General features: G+C 38.0%; 1 protein-coding gene across 1 annotated transcript in view; it reads left to right on the plus strand.

Moving 5' to 3' along the window:
• Nucleotides 1-12,200, plus strand: part of LOC117929786 (histone-lysine N-methyltransferase SUVR4-like) — a 55,002-nt gene that overhangs the window by 6,513 nt on the left and 36,289 nt on the right. The window contains 2 exon segments of the mRNA XM_034850194.1: nt 8,516-8,828; nt 11,072-11,417. Coding sequence (XP_034706085.1) covers nt 8,646-8,828; nt 11,072-11,417 — 529 coding nt within the window. The 5' untranslated portion in view covers nt 8,516-8,645.

Consider the following 12,200-nt stretch of genomic DNA (forward strand, 5'->3'; position numbering starts at 1 on the left):
TGTCATATGAGTATACTACAATTGTAGGTACCCTTTATGATACCTTGTGGCATGACTCTTTGATACTTTGTAGCTTGGATCGTCCTTGTCTTCATAACAAGGCTTAGCTTTCATGGAAAAGAGATTAGATTTTTAACGTTAGAGGTAGCTTATCCTAATTGCTCACTTTGTTGACCCTCCTATGTATAGGGCAAGAGCCTTCATTTCTCCTCATGAGTCCTTTATGCACAGACCTTAAGGGCTTGAATTGTTGAGAAAGTAACTTGATATCCACTAGGTCTCTAACCTAGTACTCAGTGTGTTGTCTTTTCTTGTTAACCCACTTCTTCATTATCTTAGTAGCTTTTACTAAATATGAGATGGTTATGTCAGCTTGCTCTTACCATTCCATAGCAAATTTGAAAGCCATTAGACTCTTTCCTGTGTAGCCAACTCGAACAAGCTCTTGTTGGTTGCCTCACTCCTTTGTATATTGTAAGAGAATTAGGCCATATCCAACAACTTAGCTCAATCTCTTTGGTTAGCACTCACAAAGTGCCATAAGTATAACCCAATAAGGCATTCATTTTTTCAATCTACCCCTATGGCTAAGGATGAAAACTCATAAAGAAATGAAGCTTTGACCCTCCTCATTTTGAAGAGCTCTTTTTAGAACTTTCTAGTGAAACGGGATCATGATCATTGATAATGTATTTAGGCAACCCCTAAAACTTAACCATATGTTTTAGAAATAGCCTCTTTGTCTCCTTCATGGTGCAGTTTATAAGGGTTGCTATGAAATTAACATGCTTAGAGAATTGCTCATCACCACAATGATGAAATGGTAGCTTTCTGACTTAACTAATCCAATGAGGAAGTCCATGATGATGTTCTTCCCATGGCATGTCAGTTGTGGGTAGCGACTTTAGTAGGCCTCAAGGGAAGTGTTGCTCCACCTTGTCTTATTGGCACACAAGACAAGTCTTGACATAGGCCTTAACCTTGTCTCGCATCCAACGCTGATACTAGTAATGCCTTTGTGTGTTGTTGCCCAAGGTGCTCAACCTATTTTTAGTGTCATCTTTGATGATATTTCTCCTTAGGTTGCTCCACTGAGCATGTAAACCCGTTTTCCTTTAGTATAAAGTCGGTCATCCTCTTACCGAAACCACTTAGTCTTGCCCTTATGTGCTAAAAATAAGATTCTTAGCTAAAGGATCATATTGTAGCCCATCTTTTAGAAGATTCACTTATTCTATGTGGGGTTGATTGTCATGGATGCTAGATCCCTCTTGTTGCTTAGGGCGACCACATGATTAGCACTTCCTAGCACGTACTCCAATGTTTAGTGAAACTTTGTCTCGACAAGAAGTCTTGCCACTTTGTTTATTTAGAACTTGCTTCTTTTGAGTCTGGAAGTAGCTAGTAACAACATTGTCAATCTTCGCTAGAAAATGGGACCTCAACAGGTAATGGCTCTAGTTGCGCAAGCAATGAACTATAACCCTCATATCCTTTTCTTACATCATAGAATGACTTTCTAAGTCATTAGGCATATGACTCTCAAATGCTATTGATTGCCTATCTTGCATTAGTATTTCTCCAATTGCAAAGTCGTAGGCATTCATGTGTACCTCAAATACCTTGTTGTCATCGGATAGTGCAAATACTAGTTCTTCCATCACAAACTGCTCCAAATCTTCAAAGGCTTGTTAGCACTTATCGTCCCAATCCCATGCCTTATTTTTATTTAGTAGATCAATGAGTGGAGTTGCCCTTGCTTAGTAGCCTTTGGTGAACTGTTAGTGATAATATACTATGCCAAGTAAAGATCTTAGCTTAGGTACCTTCATAGGACGATTCCACTCTTGGATGGCCTTTACTTTGTCTTCATCCATCATTAGCTTGCCATCCTTTGTATGATGCCTCAAGAAGTTGACCTTTTCCTTAGTAGCCTTTTTGGTTAGTGATTGTTCTATCTAAGTACTTCAAAGACCCTCCTTAGGTGCTCCACATTTTCCTTTAGGTTGTCACTGTAGATAACCATGTAGTCTAAGTACACTACCACAAATTTATCCAAGTATGGGTGGAAGATCTTGTTCATCAATGTGCAGAAGATAGCTAGTGCATTGGTGACTCCAAAGGGCATCATTAGAACCTTGTAATAATTGTACTTGGTCACACATGTAGTCTTTGGCACGTCCCCCTTTGTGATCTGATTTGGTAGTAGTTTGGCCTCAATCTAGCTTTGTGAAGTACCTTACTCTACCAAGTTGATCAAATAGGTTGGCAAGGAGCAGAATGGGATATTTGTTCTTTAATGTTACCTTGTTAAGTACTTGGTAATCTATGCAAATTTGGTGGGATCTATTGTGCTGCTTTTTTTTTATAAGACTTGTGCATCGTAGGGAGCTTAAGATCGTTGGATTAATCCCCCATCAAACAACTCCTCAAGTTGTTTCCTTAGTTCTTTCAACTTAGGTCGTGCCATCTTATAGGTCCCTATGGCAAGGGGCTAAGCTCCCGACTCTAACCCAATCTTGTGATCTTCTCTCTCCTTAGTGGGAGTTTCTTAGGAAGCTTTGGTGGCATCACACCCTTAAACTTTCCAAGAACTCCTTTGATTGCCTTAAACATGGATCCCTCATGGTATCCTCTTTTTCCTCCCTTAGTGTAACTAAGCAGGTTGCTTGCTTCTTCTTTAACCCTTTGTTTACATGTATAACTAATAGTAAAGTGGTCTTGAGGCATACCTTGGGTGATTGTAGTGATTGCGCATGACTTCTCCTTGTTTAAGTTATTCATCGATCACAAAAAAGGTAATGACACTGCCTTGACCTCCCTTGGGAAATCCATTGCAAGCATCATCTTAAAGTTGTTCATTGGTGCTATCGTAAAGTCAACCTTTCCTTCCCATGTTCTTGTGCATGGAGTTACCCTATATTCTACACCTTGTCAGTAGAGTTCATTACCTTAAGCCATCTTCCTCCCCCTTCCTTCGATCTTCAAGCTCTAGTCTCTTTTTGTCCTCCAAAGAGATGAAGTTGTGTGTGACACTTGTTTCTATTATGGGCTTGGTGGGCTTCCCATCCACATGGGCTTCTATATACATAAATCTTTTTTTTTATTTTTTTTTATTTTTATGCATCATAGGCGTTGATTAGACTTAAGGGCATTTAGGAGTTGCATCAACCATGCTTGTTTTTCGTGCTCCTTTTTCCTTCTCATCGATCATGGCATTGAGGGCCTTCTTCTTAGTATAGCTTTGCTATTAGTGTTGTTCATCATGTAGGAAGTAGTTTGTCTTGGGCGTGAGTTCATTACTTTTATCCTTACTCTTGCCTTTTTTGCCACTTAGAGTTTTACTTGATCCTTCTTTAGCAACATTGTAGCTTTTCAACTCTTTTTCTGCCCCACCTTTTATATGGTTTTCCTTTGAGGGCTTTGACTTGGAGGACTTCAACATGATTAGATTTCCCAGTGAACGTAGTAGAGAAGGAAGATTGTCTAGTTCCATGATAAGGTTTTTGGAGGTGTTAGATGAGTTGGCTTTAAGAGATTTGCCTCTTAAGGGGGAGCCTTATATGTGGAGTGGAGGGTTGAATGGTCAATCCAGATCAAGACTGGATCGTTTTCTAATTTCGGAGGATTGGGAAAATCATTTTAGTGGGGTGTCTCAATGCACCCTCCCAAGGCCCGTGTCTGATCACTTCCCAATTCTGTTAGATGGGGGTGGGGTGAGGAGAGGTCCAATTCCATTTCGTTTTAAGAATATGTGGTTGAAGGAGGAGGGCTTTAAGGAGCTTCTTAAGGGCTGGTGGCAAGGTTTCAATTACAGTGGGTCTTATAGGCTTTAAAAATTAAGTTGAAGAATTGGAATAAGGAAGTTTTTGGTAAAGTGGGGGTGAACTTGAGGATGGCCTTGGACAAAGTGTCCTTTTGGGATGATTAGGAGCGACAGATAGCTTTAAACGAGTAGGAGTTAGAGGCTAGAAAGGAGGCCAGGGAGGACTTTAAGAAATGGGCACTTATGGAGGAAATCTCGTGGAGGCAGAAATCAAGAGAAACATGGTTGAAGGAAGGCGATAAGAACACGAGATTCTTTCATAAGATGACAAATTCTAATAGAAGGAGGAATTGTTTGAAAAAGATTAAAGTTAATGGTAACTAGCTTTCAGAAGATCAAGAAATTCAAAGGGGTGTGGTGAGGGCCTATTAGGATCTGTTATTGGATCCTGGTGGCTGGCACCCTAGTATGAATATCATGGAGTTTGATAGAATTGGGAGTGAGGAGGCTGCCAGGCTGGAGGAGATGTTCTCTGTGGAAGAGGTGTTTCTGGCCCTCTCAGAGTTGAATGGGGACAAAGCTCCTGGTACGGATGGTTTCCCCATTGCTTTCTGGCAGTTTTGTTGGGATTTTGTCAAAGATGATCTAATGGGCTTTTTCAAGGATTTTTTTGAGAGGGGTAAATTTGTTAGAAGTCCGAACTCCACGTTCCTGGTTTTAGTCCCTAAGAAAGGCGGGGCTGATGATTTATGTGATTATAGACCCATCAGCTTGGTGGGAGGCCTGTACAAACTTCTCGCCAAGGTCCTAGCTAATAGGTTGAAGAAGGTAGTGAGTAAGGTGGTGTCTCCTACCCAAAATGCCTTTGTTGAAGGAAGACAAATCCTTGATGCTGCGTTAGTTGCTAACGAGGCCATAGACTTGCTGCTGAAAGGGGATGAAGCTGGTGTGTTATGCAAATTGGACCTAGAGAAGGCTTACGATCATATTAACTGAGATTTCCTGTCGAGAGTGATGCAAAAAATGGGTTTTGGGGAGAAATGGGCTGGTTGGATCAGGTGGTGCATCTCCACTGCTTCTTTTTCAGTTTTGATTAACGGATCGCCTGCGGGTTTTTTCCAGAGCACTCGAGGGTTAAGGTAAGGGGACCCCATTTCCCCTTACTTGTTTGTTTTAGGGATGGAGGCCTTAAGTTGCCTCATTAACAAAGCTGTTGGGGGGGTTTCTTGACCGACTGTAGGTTAAGGGGTAGGGGTGGCAGTGGGATTCAAGTGTCTCACCTGTTGTTTGCTGATGACACGTTGGTTTTTTGTGAGAATTCCTAAGAGCAAATGACTATTCTAAGCTGGCTTTTAATGTGGTTTGAAGCCATTTCTAGTTTGAGCATCAATTTGAACAAGAGTGAAATTATGCCAGTGGGAAGAGTAGAGAACGTGCAGGTTTTGGCTTCTGAACTGGGATGCAAAGTGGGTTCTCTCCCCACCACTTATTCGAGGCTCCCTCTAGGTGCTCCTCATAAGTCGGTGGCTGTGTGGGATGGTGTGGAAGAGACTTGCTCTGTGGAAGAGGCAGTTCATTTCCAAGGGGGGGAGAATCACTCTCATTCGGAGCACTTTGGTTAGCATGCCGATCTATCTTATGTCCTTACTGCGTATGCCTAGGGTTGTTAGATTGAGGCTTGAGAAAATCCAAAGGGATTTCCTTTGGGGTGGGGGTGCGTTGGAGAAGAGGCCCCATCTTGTAAAGTGGGATGTGGTTTGTTCTCATAAAAAGAAGGGCGGTTTGCGGATTAGAAATTTTTCTATTCTCAATAGGGCCCTGTTGTGTAAATGGAGTTGGTGCTTTGCGGTAGAAAGTGAGTCCTTTTGGAAGCTTATTATTAGTAGGAAGTATGGGGAAGAAGGTGGAGGGTGGATTTCTTGTGAGGTTAGGGAGGGCTATGGGGTGGGGTTTTGGAAGGAAATTAGAAAGGAAGGCTTTCTGATGTTTAAAAATGTTTCTTTCGCTGTAGGGGATGGTAGAAGAGTGAAATTTTGGAAGGACATTTGGTGCGGAAACATTCCCCTTTGTGAGGCTTTTCCTTCTTTGTTTGCCTTTGTGGTCTCTCAAGATGCATGGGTAGTGGATTGTTGGGACTCTATGGGGGATGTGGGGGGATGGTCTCCTTGTTTCTCTAGACCCTTTAATGATTGGGAGATGGAGGCGGTGGTGAGTCTCCTTTCGATCCTTTAAGGAAAGAGGCTTTTTGTTGGGCTGGAGGATAGAGTGTTGTGGAATGCTTCTAAGAATGGGATTTTCTTTGTAAAATCCCTTTACAATACTCTTGATTCTAGTGGTTCAGTCCCGTTTCCTTGGAGAATCATTTGGAGCCCTTGTGTGCCTACAAAGGTGGGTTTTTTTGCTTGGGAAGCTTCTTGGGGGAAGGTTCTAACCCAAGATCAACTCAAAAGGAGGGGCTGGATTTTAGCAAACAGGTGCTTCTTGTGTTGTGATGAAGAGGAGACAATAAATCACATCCTTATTCATTGTCCCAAGGCGAGGGTATTGTGGAATCTTGTGTTTTCGTTGTTTGGTGTTAATTGGGTCCTTCCGCTTACAGTTAGAGACACTCTCCTTGGTTGGTCCGCTTCCTTTGTGGACAAGAAGCGTGGAAAGACTTGGCGGGCAGCTCCTCTTTGTTTATTTTGGACGGTTTGGAAAGAAAGAAATAGGATAGTTTTTGACAATGAGACTTTATCGATCCAAAGATTGAAAAACTCCTTCGTTTGTAATCTTTTCTCTTGGTCTAAGTCTTGTTTAGATGGAGAACCCTGTTCCTTAATTAACTTTGTTGATTGGTTGGGTTCTAGTTGAGGGCTGGTGTGTGTTTGCTTTTTTGCGTTTTTTGTCTTGTGGTTTCTCGTGTATACTCCCTGTATGCTTCGGGATGCCTTCTTGCTCCCTTTTTCTAATAAATTTTCTGTGATTCATCTATAAAAAAAAAAGTTTCTCTTGTATTTGACCAAAACTTTGCTATTGTCATGGTTGTGGGAAGGCGTTGGACACTGTAGTGCCTTAACTCCTACTTAGCCTAGATTTGTAGGTTGTTCATGAAGTTAAATAACAAATCCTTCTTTATCATGTTGGGAAAATCAAGCGTATGTGTAGAGAATTCCTTGATGTACTCATAGATTGAAACTATGTGCTTACAAAGCTTCATATTTTTACTTACCAAGTAAGTCATTTCGATAGAATTGCCTCTTGATCTGTCGCTTAAAATCCTCCTATGTGTCTATAATGCAGGTGGCTTTCTTTACATTGGCAAATCTTCAACACCATTGTAGAGCAGCGGTATCAATGAGGTAGAGGGTGGCGGTACTTAACTTAGTAGACAACTCAAAATACTTGAGTTGCTAAGTTACCCTTCCTTGACCTTAGCTTGCTATGCTAAGAAACGCTATATGACACAAAAACTAGAAATGAATAAAAAAACCAATACTTGGAAGTTTGAAAGAATAGAATCTTGCAGTGTACAAGAATGCTTTACAAAACTTGAAAGCTTTTAAGTTTTTGGTGCCTTGGCCAAATGGGGCCTCTATTTATTGGCATTAGGGAAACTCTTAGACTCCTTATTGGTCCCCAAAATTCTAGAAGCTTCCATAGACAAGCTATGTACAAGTTACAAGAACTCTTTAAAATACTTGATATAACTCCATGGACTTTTATCTATTTGTGGAGATGTGTAGATGCCTCTAGATCATTCTGGAAGCTTTCTACACTTTTATAAGCTTAATTAGGACAATTTGGGCATGGTGGGTGTTGTTATAAGGCCTAAAAGTCATTGGGTAATCTAAAAAAGGTTGATCCATCGATTCTTAGCTTCTTAGGCACATATAGACTAAGGGCTTTGAATTAATTCCTCACTTGTGGAAAGTTATTGATATTGATTTTCTCATTAATCACTAATCATGAAAAAGCCTTGACCTTAGGTGGGATCTTTAAATTTCCTGATGAAAGTGTCTCGAAACAATGGGTTGAAATCAAGAAATCGCAGAAAAAAACCTAAGGAGGTCAATGATTAAACCTCATAACCAGGAATGAATTCGATAAGTGCACTATGATAAGAGATAAAATGACAAGTTCAAGCTCTTCCATTTCCAGATTGATAAGGTAATTTAGGTTCCAAGTCATAGAAGAAGAAGAGGAAACGGGAGTCTCTAACTCTTGCCACTTTGGAGAGATATGGGAATTGAGCATGCAAAGTGGCTGCTTGCCCCACCACAAGTCTTTCCACAGCCTTCCAATTTCATGACATATTTTTAAGCAGTGTCTATCTTCCCTTCACTGTACTAATGTCCCAGCCTGTTGCTTTACATTGTAACTGACACTTTAAAGACTAAAAAGAGAAGGACATGGTGAAAAAGCTTCCAGTTGCTTTTTGGTTGTAAGCTGAAGTTGAATGTGACAAAAGCAGTTAAGCTCCCAGAGGGAGCAGATTTGTGTGTCAGTTGGTTTTCAACTGATCTATTTTTGTATCATACACAAAACTATTTCTAGGATTTCAAGAATAATATCATCAACAGTTTTCTTTTCAACCTTTATCATGAGTCCAAATTCTTGTACTTGTTTTGGCATCAAGTCCATTTGCTGGGTGGCTGTGCTTTATGATCGATAGAACAAAAAAATGATTTTATTTCCTGGACATGTAAATTCCTACTTTCTTAAAACTATTTTGAGTAGTGCGCTTTTCTTACAAATTGAGCAATTTAGGTACTATTTGATGTGCCAGAGGATACAGAAGAAAGATAAGTAGCAGCCGAACTAGTCTCAAATTATTGCTTCGCTGCTGAATTAGTATCAAACCAAGGGTTCAGGTTTCCAGTAACTTATTGGAGTACAGATGGCTTCAAATCCAAAAATTTGCGAGGCCTTTAATGCAATGCAGGTTTTAGGCATTCCTGAAAGAGCAGTGAAACCAGCACTGAAGAAACTTCTGGACTTATATGATGGAAACTGGGAACTTATTGAAGCTGAAAATTATCGTGCTCTTGCTGATGCTATATTTGAGTATGAGGAAGCTAAGGTAGTTAACCATTTTATTCATTAATTGATTCAGTTGCTAACTCAATTGATTTTGTTAAGCTAACAACTTCCCTAAAAGTTTAAGCTATTAGGATTTGGGCCCACAATTTATATGCTAACACCCTCCCTTCCATGGAGAGACAAATCAGCCACAGCAGCAGTAGGAGAGTCTCAAAATTGGGATGTCTAGCTCTAGCATTGATACCATCTTAGGTACCAACTTTCCTAAGAGTTTAAGACGATATGTTCTAGGCACACAATATATGTCTAGCAAGCAACTCTCTTTGTATACTGTGTGGACACCTTAGGCCTCACTTGTGTATCTTTTTGGTCGCTTTAAATGAAAGCTGAAGTTATGATTTCAAATGGAAATCTTGATATTATTAGAGCTACAACTCGGGTGGGGTGGGTTGGGTTGGCGTCTAACCTGAGCTCCACCTGAATTACTAAACCCTGAACCCAAACCCAACCTCTAATCTAAGGTGCTTCACCCATGCCTAACCCATCCTTATTTTTCCAAGTTGAGGTTAAGTTTAGGTTTGATGTGGGTTAGGCAGGTGGTTTAGGTTATATTAGTCAAGTTTGGGTTGAATTGGTTGAACTTACTTGTACCGACTTTTTTAACTTTATGTTTTATATGTTTATACCAAAAAAAAAAAAAAAAAAATCCTTATTTATCTTCCTAGAAAAATAAAATAATATATAATATAATTAAATTTTACATTTTTTCTTTGAAAATTGTCTTAAAGCATATAAATTGAATATTTTTATGTATAATGATAAAAAATTTAAATATTGCAAAATATTAAATTGAGTTAAGTTAGGTTCTGGTTGCCTAAACATGGCCGAAGCCCTACCTAACTTGAGTTTGGGTAGAAAAACTCATCCTAAGCATTAAATACTTGTCCAAAACCCTCCTAAACATTGGGTTTGGCCTAACCAACCTGCCTAAGTTACACCCCTAGATATTGTGAAAGTTTAATTAAACATGAAACAACTTTTCATATAAGCTAGAAAGGGCTTCCACAAGAATCAATATTGATGTTGCTTTCTTATTATTATTTTTTTAATGTCAAAATCTCTTTTAATAAAATTAGCCAAACATATATAGGAACTTCTATTTGGCTCAAAAAGTGCTTTAGGCTTCTTTTGCCCAATTTTTATGTATTTTGATTTTATTTTTTATATGTTATAGCAATAGTTGTGAACTTGTAAAATGTATCGTGTATTTTTTTCTATTTTTCTATATCATGTATCATAAGTTTTTTTATATAGTAAAAAAAATAAAATATGTATATGTATGTATATCTATTGAAAGTATGAAGTATAGAGCAATATATAACCAAATTTTATAGAAGATAGTAGGATTTAAAGAGTTAAACACTATCATATCAAATGAAAACATTGAATCTTAAAGTCTTGACTAGTTCAAATTAAAAAAAATATGACTTTAATATATATTCATTATATAATCCACAAAAATAAACTTTAATTTTTAGTTGTGATTTTTAATTCCAAATTCTAACTAGGCATATGCCCTTATTGTGTTGTATATATGTCTTTATGTGTCATCTTCAAAGTTCTAACTTTTCAGGCTCGTCATGATTCATTTTCCACCACCAAAAAGAAATAAAAAGAAAAACCTAGTATATTAAGTAAAAAAATTTATTCACTAATCACCATTAATTTCGTTGTCAACATTCAAACCATTCAAATGAAAATTCTTCAATATTTATCTTAAAAATAAACTTAATTGACTTATAATATAACATTTAACAATAAGAATGTAGCTTTTCATATAAGATTATTATACCTATTTTTCATTTTTATGATCAATTTTTTAATCTTTTAGTATATTTTAAACAATTAATATAATAAATTTTTTTAAAAAAAATAGAATTTGATTTTTTTTTTTTTAAATTATAGAAAATAGTTAAAGATGTATGTATTGTTGTATCGTAATATCATGTACCATATCATGCATTGTATATGTAATGTAAGATATGCTTTAAAAGATACAAATTGTGATACATCTTGATTTCCATAAAAAATGTATTGTATCATTGTATCGAAAGTTTTTAACAACTATGGTTATAGCTGTAATGGAGTGAAACAATAGAGAAGATGCATTATTATAACAACTTAAGTGAATAAATAATTATTAATATTCTGTTGTTGTTTTAGATTTGTTAAAAAATTTCCACCTTTTCTCCTATGACTGGATATGGCCTTTTGATCTTTTAGGGACTGGAGGATAATGAAGGGGCCGTAAGCTGTGATGAATCTGAACCTCCACTTAAAAGATCACACCGGGGACAGCAGGAAAATCAGGTTTCATCTAGAATGGAGAGATCGAGTACAATGTGGTTTCCTGAAAAAGGTGAAATAGCTCCAAAAAACTTCAGGCAGGAAAGGATGGACTCCTCCCGATCATCTTTGAAAGACCGAAGAAGAGTAACCAGTTCTGATTCGTGTCGTGAACAGTTTGATGACAAAAAAAAGTGTACCACTTCATCTGAAATTGCTGCCAAAGATGTAAAATCAACTTCTGAGAGAGCATCATCTACTGTACACTTTAAGCAGCCAATGGGTGAGCCTTGTTCTGTTCTTATAGACAGAGATAAGTTATCTAATTACCATCATAACAAGCATTTGATTAAGCCAAAATCTGAGCAATCCTTTAATGATCTTCCACTACTTACTTCCCTGGTCCATTCTGATGCTTCTGTTTTTCTAACCAATTACTATTTTTTATCTTTTAATTTTTTATAATAGACAGTAATTGAAAACTAAGAATTTCTACAAAAGAAAAAAGGTTGAGAAATCTTATGGCAGAAAATCCTCACAGGAGAAAGTCTTTGGTTCCAACCCATACGGAGATAGAGCAAACAACTAGAGGCCTGAGATCCATGACAAAAAATCCATTAGCAAAGAGGTTTGTAGCTTCTTGATTAGCCAAAATCTAGGCTTTGATGAAAAGGAGCAATCCAATACCTTTCTGAATCCACAATCTTCCACTTCCAATAGTTGTATCTCCAAGACCCTGTATAACTTAGCCACCCAGGATAGAACCGTGCTGAGTCTCCCTCTACTGGTATATTGGTTAAATTTGACTCTGTAGGACTTGGGACATCAAGTAAAGCAAGTATTTTCCCTTCAGTAGCTATCCCAAGGCCTCTCTCATAAAAGAAAAAAAAAAAAAAATTAAATCTTGGCCCTATGATTCTGAATGAGTCCTTTTAATTTCCATTCAACTTGGATTGCCCAAGTAATATTCATTAAAATTAAATTTCAGAATACCGACTAGCACAGGACCCATTCTCCACTCTTCTAATTGAGAGGTTGCCAAACTCTGCTCAATGGAACTCTCTAT

Source organism: Vitis riparia, chromosome 14, assembly GCF_004353265.1.
Source record: "Vitis riparia cultivar Riparia Gloire de Montpellier isolate 1030 chromosome 14, EGFV_Vit.rip_1.0, whole genome shotgun sequence".
In the NCBI taxonomy this organism is placed as follows: domain Eukaryota; kingdom Viridiplantae; phylum Streptophyta; class Magnoliopsida; order Vitales; family Vitaceae; genus Vitis; species Vitis riparia.